This window comes from Spea bombifrons, chromosome 12, assembly GCF_027358695.1.
Source record: "Spea bombifrons isolate aSpeBom1 chromosome 12, aSpeBom1.2.pri, whole genome shotgun sequence".
Classification (NCBI taxonomy): domain Eukaryota; kingdom Metazoa; phylum Chordata; class Amphibia; order Anura; family Pelobatidae; genus Spea; species Spea bombifrons.
The window spans coordinates 9603029-9624249 of record NC_071098.1 but is presented as its reverse complement, the minus strand read 5'-3'; the positions used below and the strand labels follow the sequence as shown (position 1 = coordinate 9624249).

At 40.2% G+C, this 21221-nt stretch overlaps 1 protein-coding gene across 2 annotated transcripts in view; it reads left to right on the top strand.

The window, feature by feature from the left end:
- Positions 1 to 19075, top strand: part of MORN1 (MORN repeat containing 1) — a 90057-nt gene extending 70982 nt beyond the window's left edge. For both annotated transcript variants that reach the window (XM_053452250.1, XM_053452249.1), the window contains exons 13-14: positions 12759 to 12835; positions 18856 to 19075. In XM_053452250.1, coding sequence (XP_053308225.1) covers positions 12759 to 12835; positions 18856 to 19004 — 226 coding nt within the window. In that variant the 3' untranslated portion in view covers positions 19005 to 19075. The remainder of the gene's footprint in view (positions 1 to 12758; positions 12836 to 18855) is intronic.
- Positions 19076 to 21221: the final 2146 nt, after the last annotated feature.

The following is a 21221-nucleotide window of genomic DNA, read 5'->3' as shown; positions in this document are numbered from 1 at the left end:
AGCTTCATTCTTTAATCCCTGTGGCTCAGTGTGAATATTTCCTTTCTGACGCAATGCAGAAATAATAAAATGGAGTGCAGCATATGGATGGGGTTTTTAAGGCTAAAGGGGGGGGGGGTGAAGGGTCTGGGTAAAGCGGAAAATTAACTGATTAGTTGCTGAAGAGGTGGAAAATGCATTTCCTTACAGTGGAACTGCTGCCACTTGCTGCATAAAGGGTTAACCTCTTATGAGAAAATGGCATTTCAGCCTTCCCATTATCAAGAATTACAGTAGATAGCTAAACGTAACATAACTTTGCGTTGTTAGACAACAGTTCCACCGTATTTCTTGAAACTATTTTCCCCCACTTATGTCTAGGACGCTAATGTTATTAATGGCTGGAAAGTCTATGAGTGCACCATGCGCCGTCTTAGAAACAAGCTTTAAAAGTAACCGGCAAATGCAGGGAAAGCGAGCCCAGGAAAATGTTCGTTATTTATTCATAAGACCGATATGTCTTAGCTTTACACAAATGACATTGATTAAGTTGTCGTTAAGGACTGACACAGGAGGGTACGTTATTCTTTACCATGTTTTTCTTCCAAATTGGGTGTCTTTAAGATGCGGTTCTACTTACTCCTCTGAAGTTAGCAATGTTAATCTTGCAACTATGTAAATGCAATATTAGAAGCACAATATATAGTACCCAGAACAAAATCTTTAATTATGCCAGAATTTTGTCAGGGAAACATAATTGTCATATGACACAAAAGAGGGCACAACCCGGTTTGTTGTTATGCAATATGAAAATCCTTCTTAAATGTTTCTTTTATGCAATTAAACCATCAGAGGACCGAATAAAATTACAGATCTGCTTGCTTCATATGCTAGAGTACAATTCATATTTTTTTTCTAATTTGAACGGCACCATTAACGGGGATTTTGTTACATTTACAGGAGTCATTTACAGTTACATAGTACAGTTTAGTAAATAGACATGTTGAAAGTTTCTTTTTTATCACTTAACAAAAAAAAACACAAGTGAGTGAACAGAAGTCAAATCGATATTTGGTGTGACCAACCATGGCTTTCAAAAAACCATCAAATCTTCTAGGTATACTCACACACAGTTTATTTTTTCAGAACTCAACAGGTAGGTTTTTTCTACCTTCTTGGAGTACTAACCACAGTTCTTCTGTGGATTTAGGCTTCTCGGCTGCTTTTCTCTCTTCATGTAATTCCAGACAGACTCAATGTTGAGATTACCTGGATACCATTGCTTCGAGATCTCCTTGGCTTTGGGGTCATTGTCACGCTGCAGTATAAATTTGAGGTCAATCAGATGCCTCCCTGATGGTATCGCATGATGGAAAAGTATTTGATTTGCAGAAATGCATCCTCAAACTTGCGAGGAACCTCCACCGTGCTTCACTGCTGCCTGCAAACGCTCATTCTTGTACTGTTCCATGAAGACTACTTAGCTACAGACTTCTCCCCACAGTAGATGGGTGTCCTAGGGTCTCACTGTTTTCTGCCAATGTTGAGCTGATGGCACAGATGGGAATCTTCTGATTACGAAGGGAAGTAAGCATGATGTGTCTTTCCTCTGCTGCATTTAGTTTCCTTGGTCGACCAGTGCGTCTACAGTCTTCAACGTTCTCCGTTTCTTCAAAAGAACTTGGACAGAACATCTAGAAACTCCTGTCGACCTTGAAATTTCTGCCGGCGAGAGACTTTGCTGATGCAGTATAACTACCTTGTGTGTTGTTGCTGTGCTCGGTCTTGCCATGGTGTATGACTTTTGACTTTAATCTGTGATCAGCAACCTCACCTTGTTAGTGAGTTTGGCTGTTTCGGTTAATGATTGTGTTTCAATCTACATACTAAATTGATGATCATTATCACTTGTTTGGTATAATTGTTTAATTGTTTTATCTATCTAACTATGCTTACACAATACCTGGCTTTCTGCCAGCGTACCTTGAAGAATTGATGCTATTTTGAAAGCAAAAGGTGGTCACATCAAATATTGATTTGATTTTGTTTTTTCTTCTGTTCACTCACTTAGGATTTTGTTAAATGATAAAAAATAAAGTATCGACTTTTTTATTTTTCAAAGCATTCTTACTTTACAGCATTTTCTCATCTGCCTAAAACCTTTTGCACAGTAATATATATATATATATATATATATATATATATATATATATATATATACTGTATATACACACACACTATAGAACCTAGTGTCACCTCTTTTAAATAGAAGTTTTGCTACAGACCTCTCAGCCAAGATGGTGTCTTACTTTGGTATCAAAGTAATCGCGGGGCTACTTAAGGTTTAATAAGTAAATTACGTTGTGTTAATACTTAATACTCCCTACATTTTCATGAGGTCACGTTATCACAGTTGCTTATTGGAAACATTTCATATAAATTATCTCAGACATTCTGGTTTTCTGGAGGAAGGATTGAGACACCTGACCATTGCACCAACAGGGACTTTTATGACATCACTCTCTAGTTGGGTCCCCCTTGCAGCTATAACGGCTTCCACTCTTCTGGCAAAGCTTTCCACAAGATTTTGGGGAGTTTCTGTGGAAATTTATCCAGTAGAGCATTTGTGAGGTCAGGCGCTGATGTTGGGCAAGAGGGACTGGCTCACAATCTCCGTTCCAGTTCATCTCAAAGGTGTTCCATGGGGTTGAGTTCAGGGCTCTGTGCGGCTGGTCAAGGTCTTCTACACCAAGCTCATCCAGCCTCGTCTTTCTGGACCGTGCTGGGACACGGCCATGCTGGAATAGAAAAGGTTCTTCCCCAAACTGTTCCCACAAAGTTGAAAGCATAGTATTGTTCGAGGTGTCTTGGTATGCTGAAGGGGACATTCAAAGACATTTTGGTATATAAATATATATATATATATATAGAGAGAGAGAGAGAGAGAGAGAGAAAATCCGATTTTGAAGCAGGCGACTACTCCTTTATTTACAGTATCAAAGATTATTAACGTGTTTATCCAAGATGGGAGATATAAAGAATTGCTGTAATTGCGTTTTGATATCCGGACACAAAAGAGGGAACTTATTAAGTTGGCAAACGTTATGAAATTGCTCACAGTATAATATATTGAAGCCTACACAGACGCAGCACAGTAAGATGCTGTGTTTCCTTCCTCTCGTACATAAAGGTTGTTGTTTATATCAACTACATTTTAGCTTTGTTTTTATAAATATATAGCTTTTATGGTATACATGTGTGCGCTGTTTCCATACGCTTATAAAAACAAGTTATTTTGGACACAGCATGATTTTTAAATCTCATTACTGGACTGTAAATGTCTTGAAAAATGCAAGTGATTTCTTTTCTCGTTTAGATTTAAACCACACTTTTTGTATTATAAATAATGTATATCATATGTGGGCAACATTTAAGAGGGTAGTCAGTTCTCCATTTTTTAGCAGTGACCTAATCTCTGAAATTGATCCTTGAAGCTGCCACTGTTTTAAACAGTAGAGCTAAACCAGCTGCTATTTAACATGGAGCTGCTTGGTCACTCCAGCCATATTAAACGCATATCGGAGTCTTTTGTGTATGGGCTGCAGGGCATTTTACTTCATAGAAATCGATGCAGGTATGATTTAGTTATTTGAATTACAAAATAAGGCTTTTGTCTCATTTAATTCCACCCCGGCTGTGCCTCCTGAAACCAGGGAGCATTCACATGTTCACGCCCATTATAGTGAATGGCAGTAGCAGCAACCAATTACACATGTGCGATCTAAATGCTAATGTCTTGTTACCTTAAATGCGATAGGCTGCTGCTGAGCGTGTGCCGGAAGTCTCCGGCGAGGCAGCCAGAAGAGAAAAGACAGAACTAGTAACTAAAGAATGCTTGCATGAAACTGATTGCAGTGGAACGTATGTCTATGCAAAAGGACTGCATTAAAAATAAAAATACAATTTGGGGGTTTAGACTGGCTTAATTGTACCTTTAATAGTCTTTAACCATACCTGGGAACTCTCCGGGTTTGACCCAGAGATTGCCAGGTGAGCACTGCTTCTCCGGTTCTCCGGGTCAAGACCCAAATCCTCCGGGTCGCGGGAACGGGGCCTTAACAGGCTCCGCTCCCCTCCCGTTTGCCTTTAGATGGGGGTGTTTCCCACTGCCGTCAGCGGGAACGCCCCCGATGTCAACGGGAATGCCCCCGACGTCAGCGGGAACTCACATTAACGTCAGCGTGACCGCCCACCGACGTCAGCGGGACCACCGGCTGGTGTCAGTGTGCAGTCCTGGCCGCGTCCCACAAGGGAAGGCCCCGGGTAATCGGAGCCCAGAAGTTCCCAGGTATGGTCTTTAACATTCTATGTAAAACAGCAATTCCGTAGGCAGCCAATTAAATGTAAGCGTGGCCTGGGCCCCTCCGTGTAGTGGCTACATACCATGATATGCATTACATTACCACTGGCCAATTAATTTGGTATTCTGTGCCTCCTTGCTATCAGTGGCAAATCACTGGCCATTTTCTTCTAAGGTTTTACCTACAAAGTCCAGCTCCAGACATTAAATAGTCACACCATGTGCAGTGTGCATCCGCAGTGTCAGCTGTAATGTGTGCTGCTGCTCTGATTTACAGATTTGCTGTAAAATAAACCAGGGATTTCTAAGGAGATGACCTGCGTGGTCCTTCTACAGTGAGCTGGGGTCCTAATTGAAAGTAACAGGCCTTGTAAAGGTTGTCAGTTCAATAAGTTAGGGTAGAATAATAATTGTATGTTGACCGGGTTTGACATATATCACAGCTCCTAGCATTTCAAATGGCCAAAGAGGGACACTTGTTTATAGGCCATTATGACCTATTGACGGCTGTTCATGAGCAATGGCGTGTACCCATCAATATACTCGTGTCCTGCAAACAAGGTGAACTTCTATAAAAAGTGGGGTATCAGGGGAATAAAGAAGGGGTGCATCCCAACATGTACACATTCATTACAGTACTTGGTGTTTTGTGATTGCTTTGGTGGGATACACGCATGGCAAAGCTTTGACATCTGTCTACAAAATGTAATGTGCGCCAATCCTGCTTCCAGTAGACAGTTCCAGCAGCGACAAAGCCAGTAAGCAGACAAACAAATCTTTCTTGTGCATAATGACAGGATAGAACATTTCTTCTGTACGTATATTACATGACAGAGCATTGTGGATAATTCCACGTACTTCATTCTTCCACATTAGCTTTCATAAAAAGTGGAAAAGTTCTAAAGTGTTAATGAATACGTCCACGAAACAAAAAAACCTTCCACTTTACCAGGCAAGCCTCAGCTTCTGCCCCCAAAGGTTCTCCTAAAACCAGCCTTTCCACCATAGTCTACATCCCTCAGCTTCATTGCATCCTACCAACGTCTAAGCACTCCTACCTAAATAATAAGAGTAAACTACCTGCTTCTATTGAATATGTAGGTGGCACTTTGTGGGCCCCAGAGTTATACTTTGTCCCCAGGCTGTAGACCTTCTTGCCCTGTCTTAAAGATGGACCTGCGTATGATCAGTGGACACTAGAAATTGCTATTTATTTTCAGCTGAAGCTACACATATACAATCCTGCAGAATATATTAAAAAGCTATTTATGCTTATGCGGGATAAAAGTAATAAACCCGGTAACAATGCAGGGTTCATGCAATAATTAGCATCTCCTGCGTTAAGAATAAGATTAAAAATCATAAACTTTCCACTTGGATACATTTTATCGCTACGTTTATTTCCTTCTTTAATTAAACCTAAAAAAAAAAACAGAAGACAAGTAAATTAGTTGGCACCGTTGCTTCCGTGGAAGATATAGCTTAATTGCCTCATCTCATCCCTGCCTGTTCTCTTTCATAATTCCCATCGTGGGATCAATAAATCAGTGTACGATTTGCATTTCTACATTATTTTCACTACAAGGTACCTGTAACTGCTCTATGAATGGAAAGTTAAGACCCTAAACAGTGGAAACCCCATTATGTTAGACCTACAAATATTCTCCTGTGTTGTAGGCATCTGCAGGACATTTTCAAGGAGACAAGGAATAAAAGGGTTAACCAAATTAAATATAATGAATATTAATGTGAGTTCTAGGCTTCCAGAAACCAAACTTTCTAAGCTCATAGAAAATAGGGAAATCAGGAAAGGAAAGAGAGACTCTAGCTCTTAAAAAGGCATAGTTGGGAGATATTAAATATTGCCATCCAGACAGACAGACTGATAAAATAACAAATATACCACATGCTCCCTACCAACGTACCTGGGAACTCTCCAAGTGGGACCCAGAGATTGCCGGGTGAGCGCTGCTCCTCCGATTCTCCAGGTTAAGACCCGAATCCTCCGGGTTGCGGGAGCGGCGTCTTGACACGCCCCACACCCCGCCCCTTTTTCCTTTAAATGGGAGTGTTTCCTGCCGACGTCAGTGGGAACTCTCATTAACGTCAATATATATATATATATATATATATATACATATATGTAATATCATTTTAACTTTCAAAATCCACTTTACATTTGGAAATCATCAATAAACAGGCAAAGCTATATTTTGGGGTAACAATACTTATGTTATATTATATTATGTTATAATTAAGTTATCAGCACCAGTTTATCAGGCTGCAGAATATCCAAAATCCCTGGTCTATTTTTTTTTTATTTCACATTCAGTAACTTGTATCTTCTAAAATGCTGACTGCTGCAGTTTCCCGACCCGAGCCGAAGCGACGCACAGAACTTTAGTGAAATGTCAGCTACATAATGTACTGCAGTTAAGCACAGCATGTGATGCGTCCTTCATAAACCGCACAATTAAGGTGATAACGTCAATTACAGCCCTCAAAGGAATCCTGCCACCGATTCAGAGCATAAACCGAAAGGACAAACCCTCAAGGGATTCTTTCCCGAACACGAAATGTAAAAAGACATTTGGCCTCAGTAACAAAAAGCAAAAGACCTGAAGAATCAGTCTTTTTCCCCCTCAAGGTCAATAAGAACATCCTTTTCGGAATGACTGTACTTACCAGATACCCAGCGGGTGTGAATTAACGGCTAGTTATTCTTCTTTGTGTAAAATGAAAAAAAAAAATCTATATTTTATTTAATTATTAGAAACACGAATGTATAATATATGAACTGATTAGAAATATATGTCAATGTATTTATGAAACGTTCTTAATGGTTTTACTGGAGCAGCTCCGGATTTCTATAAAATCCAGCCTCCCTCCCAGTAGGTACTAAACTCAGCTTGTCATAAAACAAGTGCCATTCTTTATAGGAAACATATTTGATTGTGTCTGTACATACGGCCCCACAGGGGCGTACCTAGAGTATTTGGCACCCGGGGCGGATCCTGTATGTGGCACCCCCCCCCACTTTAAAACTACCTGGCTGAAACTGAATATGACCCCCCCCACACACACCATAAAAAAATATAACACTTTTATTTAAATTTAAAGTAAGTAACACACCAAAATAGGACAAAACAATTAAATAATATATATATATATATATATATATATATATATATATATAATTGTTAACAGCAATCACATTCCTATCATGCCCAGGCATACCCAGATTCCAGGAGGCACTCGCAGACTTGGCATGATAGGAGTATGATTGCCCTATCTACCCCTTCTCGCTCCCTTCTGCCCTATCTACCCCTTCTCACTCCCTTCTCCCTATCTACCCCTCCTAACTATCTACCCTCTCCCTCTTTGAAGTTCACTTACCTTTCAGGAGTCCTGCGGTGGGGGTGCAAGGCCTCTGTCTCCCAGCTCTGCCACTGTATGGAACAGTATAGAGTGATGGGAGTTATGATGTACTTTAGAGCATAATTATATAATGAAAAATACATTGGAAATGGTACAGCATAACACCCATCACTCTCACACACTTACCAATCCACACATATACCAATCCACACGCATACCATTCCACACGTATACCAATGCACACGCATATACCAATCCACACACATACACCAATCCACAAACACATACCAATCCACACACATATACTAATCCACACAAATGCCAATCCACACACACATGCCAATCCACACACACATACACCAATCCACACACATACACCAATCCACACACATACACCAATCCACACACACACACATACCAATCCACACACATCCACACACACATACACCAATCCACACACACATACCAATCCACACACATCCACACACACATACACCAATCCACACACACATACACCAATCCACACATACCAATCCACACACATACCAATCCACACACATACACCAATCCACACACATACCAATCCACACACATACCAATCCACACACATACACCAATCCACACATACCAATCCACACACATACCAATCCACACACACACACACCAATCCACACACACATACCAATCCACACACATACACTAATCCACACATACCAATCCACACACATACTAATCCACACATACACCAATCCACACACATACACCAATCCACACACATACACCAATCCACACACACACACCAATCCACACATATACACCAATCCACACACACATACCAATCCACACACACATACCAATCCACACACATACACCAATCCACACATATACACCAATCCACACATATACACCAATCCAGACATATACACCAATCCACACATATACACCAATCCACACACATACCAATCCACAAACACACACCAATCCACACACACATACCAATCCACACACACATACCAATCCACACACACATACACCAATCCACACACACATACACCAATCCACACACACATACACCAATCCACACACACATACACCAATCCACTCTCACTGTATGCTTTCCTACCTTTCCTCTTTTCTCCTTACAGCCTCTTTTTCCTGCTCTTCTCTCCTCTTCTTCTTCAGTTCTTCTTCCGGGTCAGAGGGCACGGACAGCGGTGGGCGCGGCTTCAGTGTTGTGCGCCGGGATCTGACAACAAGCCCCGGCGCACAACAGCTGTTGCCGCGCAGATCGCAAGGGAGCGGTATCGGAGGTCTTTAACAGACCTCCGGCTTCCTTGAGTGATTTTAAGCCGGGTTCAAGGGAGATCCTTGAACCGGCTTAAAATCACTCAAGGGAGCCGGTGGTCTGTTAAAGACCTCCGATACCGCTCCCTTGCGAGCCTGCTCCTCCAGCGGCGGACATTACTGTCCGTCTCTGGAGGGGTGCCGGGTGCCGGCAAGTTGGCACCCCCCTGATGAGCGGCACCCGGTGCGGACCGCCCCCCCCGCCCCCCGCTAGGTACGCTACTGCGGCCCCATAAAGGCTAATGAACGAAAGAGGATGATGATGATGAAAAAGAAGCAGTTCTTATTTCAGAATGCACTTTTATATTAAAGTGGTTGGTCTTGCCAACTGGGCATTATACAAAACATTCAGATAGACTGTTGGTGTGAAAGAGGTAATGGAATTATCTTTCCTCCAAGTAAACCACTAATGATTAGGATTTGGGCATTCGATTTAAGAATGTAGAGTGTTCTGCCAGTAGGTTGAAGGCATTTGTTAAAGGTAGGGAAAATATCTGTGACGTAAAATTCCGCATCTAAGTCACAGTTGCAAAGAATGATGCTCTAGGTTAGTAAGGGACTAAGGAAAGTATTCAGAGGTTGGGCAGTCTGGATGGGCCAAATGGTTCTTATCTGCTGTCACTTTCTACGTTTGTATGTTTCAATAAGGATTGGGGTGTAGTGTTATGGTATTAGGGTCACACTCATAAGTGTTATGGTATTAGGGTCACACTCATAAGTGTTATGGAATTTGGGTAATGTTCAGTGTTATGCTATTGGGGTCACACTCATGAGTCTTATGGAATTAGGGTCATGCTCATTAGTTATGTAATTAAGTTTACACTTAAATGGACCTTACCCCATGGTGGAAAGGAGTTGCCCTGATCTGAGTTTTGTTGCAGGCCTGCATCTTGACCCTACCCTGTCTTTTAATCACAAAGGGGTCTGAGCCAAGTCTCCACTTGTGGCCACCACAACCCAATTGTACCTGAGTGGAGTCTTTGTGCTGCCTGCCACTGGATGTCACATCTCGACGTTCTCCAACAGCAGGTTGCATGGAGGAGGCCAGGAGCATCGGGAGACGTCTGTGCCAGCAGGTGCACAGACCTCCACTGGGCTACGGCTGTTGAGGGGGCAAAGGGACAGCTGCCAGGGTCCCCTTAGGTAAACCTGACCCATCCACTTATTAATGGCCGCTTATCATTTAAATTCACTTTACAAAACATTCGCTAGCTGCAAGTGTCGATAGCATCTATACATGAATATATAATTTGTCCGTAAGCGCTTTCAGACTGAAGACATTTGCAAAGTAGTCTTTGTCTTTCAAAGAGAATATCTATGATAACCAAATGTACCTCGGCGTAAAAGTTGCAAGCAGATTAATGATACAGTTCATATTTAAAAGAAACCCTGCTAGAATGGCATCATTTTCTGCTAATGTATGTTCCATTGTTCACACATTTTAATCAGTGCCTTCAGAATCTACTTGAACACAATACTTTTGAACTCTTTTCTTGTTCTGCATTTATTTTCTAAAGCCCTGGGGGTTCTGTAAAAACTCTTAGATTCTTGTAAACCCTTTCATTTCCCTTAAAGCTGGCAGACTGACAGAGGTTTTAGTTATTCTTAGTGCTAAATTATTTATCTTCAATTCCCTCCCAGCTCCGACTTTCTGAATCTTTAACATGACTCTTGGGATATATCTGAGCCCCTCTTTTTTCCATTTAATATGATGCTGTTTATATTTTTCTTTAGTCTTTCATTTTTCATCATGAATATTATACATGCAGAATGTGAGTGAATGGCATGGTAGCCATCTTGGAGTTCAATTAAAAAATGTTTAAAAGTGTTTAAAAAGGATGAAAATACATTTATTATTGTGACTTAAAATGAAGTCTTTTCTTGAGTGAATTCTACTTAAAAAAGAGTCTCCCGTTTTCCTGGGTTTGCACTATTTTAGAGTATTCTGAAGCATATCTAAATGTCCTTAGAGTGATGTATGCTGACTCGCACGGAATGATCTCTGCGCCTGCAGGGACCGAAAAGAGTCTGTCCGCTGTTTCAGCAGAGAAACGTCTGCGCGGGAATGGAGATCTGTAACCCGTTCCATTCACTCTCCCAGTAAATAACATATGTGTAAGAAGTGAATATATCTACTATCCAACAATTAGCTCAAGGGATGTCCAACTCTGAAAAGAACATGGACCATTTCCACTGGATCAATGCTCTCTGCCTGACTTTTTTTCTAATAATACTGTCCTTAAACACTCAATATGATCTCTTTGGGTGGCAAAAGGCATCAAGTAATTGAGTGAGGGTGCTCAATTTTGCTTGCTTAAATACCACTTTGGAACAATCAGTCCTGTTTATATTTGTACTGCGTAAAATCTGTAGAGTTGGTGCTATACGGAATATAATAATAATATTAACCCATGCTTTGTTTCACATTTACATGTAAAACGGGGTTTATCTCATGTTTTAATTTTTTGTGAGTCATTTCTGATGTGGAAATACGATAAGTCCGCTCACTAGGATTCCACCTTGCAGACATCATACCTGCAGGCAAACATATATACGGTAAGTCTCTAGGCTTATGGTAATAAAATGCAGTCACAAACATGGCCAGAGTTACTTTAACACAGGTGGTGGTAATCCTAGATACTCCAGTGTCAGGTGTTACCCTTGAAATAATCTTTTGCAAAATCTGGGTCAAACATTATGTTTGGAAAAATTCCAGGGCATGTAATGCGTTATCAAAATCTGTAAAACTGCTGCTGAAAGTGACATCTGCCATTGAAAGAAACACCAAATGAATCAAGTTCCTAGAAAATCACATATTAGGGAATGGCTGGAAAGAATGTTGTGTAAGTTACGTGTCGGTGTATAGGGAAAAATATATGTTCTTGAATTCAAATAGAAGATTGTGAAAAAAGAAACACTGTAACGCGATGAATATAATTCTGCAGCCTGTGCATTTTTGCTTCTCATTGAAGCATTATCAGGTACCCGTGTTGCAATGTTTTCCTGCAAGCAATCTGTTGAAAAATTGTGTGTAAGCAAACCTATTGCATATTACTGTGATGAAACAGCCACCAAAAGTAAATGGCGCAAAGATCAAAACAAAACAAAAAATAAACATACTGAGCTTTTATCGGCTCCCTCAACTATTGTGATTGAGTTTTTTAAGGGATTTACAAGATGAGTACTTTATCCAAATTCTTACTGAAAACCAAATGATAAAAGTGAAAAGTTCAGGCATGTGTGTGTTTACAGGTAAGCAAAAATGTGTATTTCTTCTCTAAAAAATGCAATATCCTGGTTTTCTCAGAAAAAAAGACTTCCATGTGGGACAATGAAGACAAAACCTCTCTCCTCTTCATATTTCATCATATTGTCTCTTTGATACATTGTTGATCCTACCGGAACCAATGGGACCCAGTGAGGCTATCAATGATTCTTATAAAGCGCTCATCCTGGGGAAAAAACCCCAAGATATTGTTGTGGTCGGTCATTATCTTTATAGCCTAAGGCCATTCAACCGAAGCTTCCGAAAGTTGTTCTGCCCTACAGAAAAAATATCTGGGTTTTTTTTTTACTCTACCTCTCCTTAATTTCAAATGTTTTCTCTCTACACTGTCACTATAATTTTTGTTTTTAGCTTGGGGAATAATTCATATTTGTAGAAAATTGGTAAAAATATATATTTTTTTGTTTTTAGAGTCGACCCAATAACAAAGGAGAGCAAGTTTAAGAGAGAGCAAGTGTTGATGGACAACAACAATGCCGTGAGACCAGGTAACAATTTCATTCTATCCTTTATTCACGTTGTACAGCTAAAACCGCACACATTTTCTGAACACAATTGTATTGCATAGGCTCACGTTGAACAAATGAGTCAGTCTTCACAAGAAGAATTGAAGGGTTTTTTTTACAATTCTGTGAAGCGTGTGAGAAAGGGGTTGGGGTTTAATGAGAAAATATATGTGTGCATGACATAGTTGTCAGAACCCTAGAATAAGGATATGATAAACTATATGAAAATGTGTACACAAAAAACTCCAGAACAGTGATAAAGATCTGTCTGTCCATCCACCTGCTGGTCTGCCTTATGGAATCCTACTAAAGCAGAAGACTCTATATCTTTGTGAGTATGACCCTCAACAAAACAAACGGAATACTTTGAATTGATGCACATTTCATTTTTTTATGGGTCTCATTATGGGGGTGCAGTTGCTACCCCTTTAGCTACAAGCGAGCAAGGAGGTCCACAACCAAAGGGAATGCGTACCAGTATAAGACCAGCTCAACTGAAAACAGACTGGGAGTGAATTTGCTACCTTAAGGACCATTCTAGTAGGATGAGGTCCAAAATATTGCCCTTACTTAACTGCTTTGGTATACCAACATTTGTACTGGGTTTCAGACTGATTAAATGGGATGAATGGTTATTATCTGCTGGCAGGTTTTGGTTTTCAATGTTTCCTACCTGCAGGCACCTGTCCATGTTCAGGCTAATGTGCCATCAATGGGAAGGCCCAGACCAAGAAAGACTCCTTTTTTTTTTACAATACCTCTGTTAAAATATTCGTTCAAGTCATATTCAAGATAGAAGAGGCTCATACAGGAAAAGCAGTAGACTGCAAAGTGACCATTATTTCCGATTGAGTCACTAAATTAAATTAGTAGGCCATGCTCATCCTGTATATTAGATTTATGTATCTGGGAAAGAGTTCCTTAATCGTTATAGAAGACAGTTGAACACATCTCTGGTTCTGTAAGAACTGAATATATATAAAACCAAAGGAAATATCATCACTTAACTTGCCTCTGAGACAGCTTTTAATAAAACAGTAGACACTCAGTGACACACTGATCATTTGTCATTGACTTTCAACTTGCATATATTATAATGATTCAGAATGCAGACTATTAGAGGTGACACGTGGAAATAACGCTTGATGGAATCATAAAGTGGTTGCAGATGACATAATATGAATCGAGTGACTGGAAGAAAGAGTTTATTGTGCATATTCCATGCCAAGGCAATGTCAGGCCAAACAAAAAAAACATAGAAAGTGTGCCCTCCACAATATAATTTGCGATTCTCTTCTATGTACCATTATCTCGACATGGGTGGGAGCAGTGGCCTCTCAATGCGTGTTGCATGAGCTTCATCTGCAGCTGGGTTGTGAGTCATATGGTCCTCAGCGTCAATGAGTGCTCTGCAACCCCTTCTTGGAGGAGCAATATAGAAATCCGCGCCTAAAATATAGGTGCCCCCTACCAGCTTGCACTGTTGGTGCTGTGCTATGATGTCATAGCCTGGTGTCATCAGTTACTGCTTATAGGCAGCTGGATAAAAAAGTCATCTAATGCTGTCATGGTGCCAATTCATAGTGGGGTAGGTTTGCCACTCATCTGATGCAGAGGATCAAGTGGTAAGGGGAGAAATTGCAGCACACGACAGCTTACCGGTGATTGTGTAACCGGCAGGAGAATGGTGTCCACTGAATAGGGCACCATAATACAATATCTTATACGGGAGCTTGGTCCTTGATAAAGTCTTCCCAAAATATCTGAGTATCCCTCATCATTCTTAGCCAACAATGAGTCTATGATGTGCAATGCAGATTACATCTCCCATAATGTACAAAATGCATCCCGTAATAAACTGCTAACTCTTAGGCTCTCCTCTAAAGCCCCTCCGTTTACTGATACAGCATTATATAGATCATTTACCTCCATCTGTTAACAATGCATGGCTGAGGATGGTGGCATCAGGATTTCTGTCTCTGGCAATTTTTATGGTTAAACAATGCACTATGCAAAAAAGAAAAGACCACGGATTATATTATTTCTATGAAAACGTGTAGTGTTTTACAATTTCTTATATTAAATATTAAGGGTTAACTCTCCAATTAGAGCTGGATGATTCCCCACTTGGGTCATTAGCCCTTATTAAGTCACCTGCTCAGTAAGTGGCTAATGGCTGTCCGATGGCGATAAGCAGACTTAGTGCTTCATTGCATTAGATTAGCAACTCAAATCATTTTTAACGCTTTATGCTTATGCCCCATTGCGACTCCTACCAGACCAAAAAATACCTTCACGATTGCCTCTGACAACACAATATTACGGTTATGCAGAATCCGCAGAGGATTCCAGACTATAAATAACCGCAATCTCCTGTTGTGAACCCCAGTCCCCCTCCTCCCAGGCGCATGAATATTCGCAATAGACGTTTCAGATTTGGAACCCATTGTGCGGCAGTGAATTAATTTAGGTAATTGAAAACATTTTGTATAGCAATAAGCAAAATGTAAACACTAGAGATTCAGGGTGTTCATGAGATTCTTATGTGCCGATAATGGAACCCTGTTTGCTCTGCTCTTGATACATTGTGATTGCTCCTGATTAACATTAATGGAGAGAGGTTTTTTTTCACATCTTCTAATCACAGGTGTTTGATTAGCATTGTGCTTATATATCAAGGACATCTGTTTTCTCATTAGTTATCCCTCCTGCAGGAAGAATTTGGAGCCATCAGGCCCCTTCCTGCATATTTATTCTGACTTAGTGCTTGTTATATGTGATGGCGGATTGAACGCTGACATGCTGTTACAGGGTGTTGATAGCTTGTCATTCAGAGAGCATACTGTGCTGACAACAGGTCTATTCTCTAAACTGTAAGTGCTGTGCGTTCCTTAACCCCTCCATCCCAAAGTGGGAAAGGCACGGGATTGGGCCCTCACCTCTCCAAAGGCCCTCACCTCACCAAAGGCCCTCACCTCACCCCCGTGGCTGCAGTTGGTGGGACAGGTAAGCACCACTTAAAGGGTTTGGCTTAACAACCCATTCTACTAGGAACGACGTGAGGAGGAGGCACAGCTTGGGGGTTGTGCCTTCCATAAGTAATTTTATAATCTTTACCCCCCATTCCTCTGAGTAGGGAGCAGGGATGAGGAGTGCAAATATGTTTGGCACTATACTCTCCAGATTAATTAATTTACCCTATGCATGTGGTGGGGGGAGAGGACTGATGCCCCTGGTTAATACTGGATCCAAGTCGCAAGCACATGACATCATGCAATCTCAGATTTTGCTGCCGTAAGGAATTATCCTCCTGTACTCTTCACTACTGACAACCAAGTGCGTTTTCTCATTTGTGTCCTTAATTTGAAACAATTAAACATTTAACCATACCGCCAAACATTTCAGATACCCCAAAAGACACTAGGGACCACGACAGCAGGGTCCATGGCTTTACTGAAGCATTAAATGATATCATACCCTATATGTAGCTAAGGCATTTAGATGAAGGCTAATGTTTTATTCACATAATTTAATTTACAGTCATGTTTCTTGCTATTTCTATACAGATTATTTTGGCTTTTAAGGCCTGAGAAACATGTGATAAATTCATACCACGCGAACATTGTGAGCTTTTAGAAAATAGGGATGTCGGGGGGGGGGGATGAAGGGCTAAAGAAAGACACTCAGGACGGGTATGCGTTAACCTCTACTCCACAAGGTCAATTACCCTTGTTCACAAGTGCTAATGATGGCCACTATTGGTATCCTTCACAGACAAAACATATGATGAGGGAGATTAACCCCTTAACGACAATCCCCGTACATGTACGGGGTTGCCGTGCAACGGGTTAACGACAATGCCCGTACATGTACGGGCTGCCGTTAAATAGCTGCAGCGCCGCGATCGCGGCGTTTTCGCCGCGATCGGCGGCTTTGCAGCATCCACGGAAGCCTCACAAGTGAGGCTGACCGTGGATCCGGGGAGGGCAGCCCTCGGCAGCCCTCCCCGGAAGAAAAATGGCCGCCGCCGCATCGATCATCAAAGATCGTGGCGGCGCCCGGCTAAAACTGCTTAGGAAGCGATATGAATCGCTTCCTAAGCATAAACTGTGTTGCTGACATGCCTCGATATCGAGGCATATCAGCAACACTAGCCCCCGACCCCCGATCACCTTGTGATTGCTCCGAGGAGCAACCACAAGTGCCATCCTGTAAATGACGTTGCCGTCATTCACAGGATGGCATTAACAATAGAAATGAGTTCATAGAGGGTCTGTCCAGACCCTCTTGAGAACTCTCGAGCTCCTCCTGCAGGTTGAATGCAGGTACTGCATCCAACCATGCAAGGTCAATGGAGCCCAGCTCACTAGTGAGAGTGACTAGTAAAAAAAAAAAAAAAAAAAAATTAAAAAAAAATTTAAAAAATGTTTCAAAAAAATGTCAAAAATATGGTAACATATAAAAATCCCCACTGTCACCAAAAAAAAAAAAGTTTTTAATAAGCAAGTCCTAAAATTTTTACAAAATATGTCCTAATATCTTTACAAAAATTCCATTATGGAAAGAGTTAAAATATTGGCATTACAAATGCCCATAGGGTGTCTAGTATTAAAAAATATATGATTTGATGGGGTAAATTGAATTGGCCGGGTTCAAAGGTGTCCCAAATATGGGACATGGGGCAGATGTCTAAATGGCAAAAAAATACACACCTCACAAAGGCGGCCTTTTACCTCCCAAATAACCCTACAAACCCATGCATGTGGGGTATCGCTGCGCTCAGGAGATGTTACTGAACACATATTGGGGTGTTGTGTGACACGGACATATACCAGGAGCGATAAATTTATACAACATGTGTGAAAAAAATACAAAAAGAATTACTACCATAAAGTTTCACAAAGGGTAGTGGTAAAATTAGTGCATTGAAAGGGTTAAAATACCAGCATTTCAGATACCTTGGGGTGTCTAGTTTTTAAAAATATATGATTTGATGGGGTAAATTTCATTGGCCGGCTTCAAAGATACCTGAAATGGCACATGGGGGGAAGAATTACCAGATTTGGAAAAAAAGGTTTTGAAATGGCAAAACGCTACCTCTACTTATTGCCCCATAACGTGCAGAAAAAAGCAAAAAAACATAAAAACATTGGGTATTTCTAAACTCAGGACAAATAGTAGAATCTATTTAGTAGGTTTTTTCATTCGTTTTTGCAGATGAGTAAAAGTTTTCTGTTTAAAAAGTGAGAAAAAGTAATTTTTTAACAAAAAATCCCCATATTTTATCATTTTTTTTATAGTAAATTAGATGATATGATAAAATTAATGGTATCTAAAGAAAGCCCTGTTTGTCCTGAAAAAAACAATATATAATATGTGTGGGAGCACGAAATGAGAAAGAAGAAAATCACAGCTAAACAGCAACACCGAAAAATGTTAAAATAGCCATTGTCCCACAATATACTACGAGTAAAAACCCCTATTGTCCTTAAGGGGTTAAAGGGATATACAATATAAAAGCAATCTTTTTAAGTGAAGGATAATATATGCTTCAGAAACAAAAGCAAATAGTAATATATACAGAAACCTAATAGATTTAAACCAAAAATTTGACTCCAGCATTATGTTATTCTGGCATGTCTCAAATGTTCCCCATTGATTTTAGTTTTATTTGAGCAATTACCTGCTCCTATTTTTCTTATAACCTATGATGACACAAAGCAATGTGAACATTTGTTTTAAAAGGTACAGAATGTTTACAAAATAATGCTAAAATGTACCAGTTTATTAAATATTGCCGTTAAGTACCCATCTTTGCAATATTTATTATTATTATTATTATTATTTATTTGTGTTCTGGATCAAAAGAAAAACATTTTCCATCACATCGCATTTCTAAATGTATACACAATCCTTTACCTAATAATTATATTAGGGGTGGCTATGAATTGAGTGAGTATTATTAGTATTATTCTGATAAAACCTTTTGTTTTTCTTTTTAGGAGAGTACGTCATTATGGTTGAAGACATTACTACTCCGCCGTTCTTGGGTCAGACACTCCCTCCTGCGTTTAAAATAATCAAAATCCAACCTGCGAAAGCCAAAAGTAAAGTAATCCGGAAGGAAACATTAGGAGTTTCTAGCATTTAAGGACAGATCTTTTGTGTTTCACATTTCATGTTTGCTTTATTATTTTCACAAATTAAACATTTTCTAACTCATTCCCTATTGTTTCTGTTGGTATTGCGTATGCTGTTGCCAAGTGTTCTGGTATTAATGAATATATGTGTAGAAGATAAGAAAAGTGCTAAACCATGCCTCCTGTGTCATTTTCTAGCCATAATAGTACTTTTCCCTAACAAACTTTATTTACTAATTAAAATAAATGAACTACTCTCAGAACCCACCAGAAAGATTGGCCTTCAAGCATTATCCAGTTGTCTACTTTGTCATCTCCTTGGTTGACCTGGTCCTGATTGGGGATAGAATGTTAAGTAGATCTCACAGCTTTGTGAGACAGAAAAACGTTTGTAGACAACTACACAACTCACTAGTTTGACAAAGTCCAACCCTCATTAACCATAGAAATTAAACACCTTTTACCAAGATCAAATTACTTTTCCATTAATGTTTAATTTTCAAAGACCAGTAGAGTTCTGCTACGACAATGCAGTCCACAAGTTGCTAAATGCTGCAGTGAGCCGTAGCATATGATTATTGTAGAGTCTGCATATCATTGGGTTGGGATAGTTGTAGAGTTTCCTGCAAAATAAAACAATTCCTGTGTGCAATGTACAAAAAAGTCTAGAGATTATAGAGGTTTAGGTATATGCTCAAAGCGTTGCTGCTCCATAATGGTAGACGTGTGTTTTATTGCATTTCGCCAGCAGTATCTCAATGACAGTTAAATTACTAGTGGTACCTCATGAAGGAAGGTCATTTATTATCAGTTTTTATGATGCAGAACATACAAGAACATTTCTCCTCGTAAGACTGCTTTAACATTGTGTTATTTGTGATTAATCCCCATTCACTACCACAATGTCACCTTGGTTTGGTTAAGTTTAGTATTGTGTGCGTTAATGCTTATTAGGATAAATTTAGTGTTACAGTGAAGAATTGATGACACTAAAGTTAATGAGCGTGATACAAAATTATTATTGTTAGAACATGGTTGTCAGGCTCCTGGCCCAACTCCTACCTTTCAGGGGAATCCTCTGGCTACCCCTCGCATGGCACCGTCCCCTCAGTGGCGGGCTGGGTCCGCGGCGATCCGTTGCAGGCCGCATCCCCGGACTGGAGTTAGATGCACTTCCCGAAGACTGTGTGCGCATCTGGCTACCAGAAGGGGGGCTTGTCTTGCGGACGGGTTCATGCTGACCCAACCACGACAATGGTAAAGAAAGAACAGAATTTTTAGTGACACGTTTTTAGCACTAATATATTTTTAGTAATTATTGATTTGCTGTTGATGAACCATAGTATCCCTCTTAAAATGTAGGTTACTCACCCAATTATTCAAGACAATTACAACTTATGTCATCATATGTCATCATTGTCATATTCATCCTTTTAATACAATTGGGTTCATATTCACCAAGAAGTCAAGTGGTCATTCAAATTAAGGGTTAACTTGACTGGCCAGATATCACACCATTCACATACTAACACTTGCAAAGCAACTTGCAGTTTCACAAAATTGTGAGATATTTACAAGGCATGTTTGGACATGCAGTTCAAATTTTGTGAGTTTCAAGCCAGAGCATGCAAGGTCAACGTAAACTCACATGCTCTCACCAGAAACATGCAAAATATTCCACACCCCCAATAACTATATTAAAATGGGCCCTCTCTACCCTTCCCCATCCCATTCAGTATTCAGGATGTATTGCCCTGTATATGCCCTTCCTCATTCCCTGCTACATGACAGCTGTGCATGGATATAATAGTATATCCTGTTTCGTCGGTGGGTTAAATAGGTAAATAACATGTTTTATTATGTGATCATAATTGATAATGAATAATATCTCTGTAAATTAGCTTGACGCATGTTTGCAATTGACACAAGATATCTCCAGTAAGAAGTGGCCACATCATAAAGCAGAATAAGCTGCTCGGGGCCCAAAGAATTGTAAAAATGACTTTTCTGTGATATTCTGTGATTTTCAGATGATCACGACCTAGAATGACTTTTCCTGGACCTTGTCACATTTTCTCATGTCGTTCCTGGCAATCCTAAGAGGTTCACTTCTCACGGAACATGTTGACAAGCGTATTAAAGTTGCTGCTATCCTTTGTTAGCAACAGGGTTGTCATAAGATTTACTGGTAGGCAGCTACATGTGTTCCTCAGGAATAGGTACAAAAC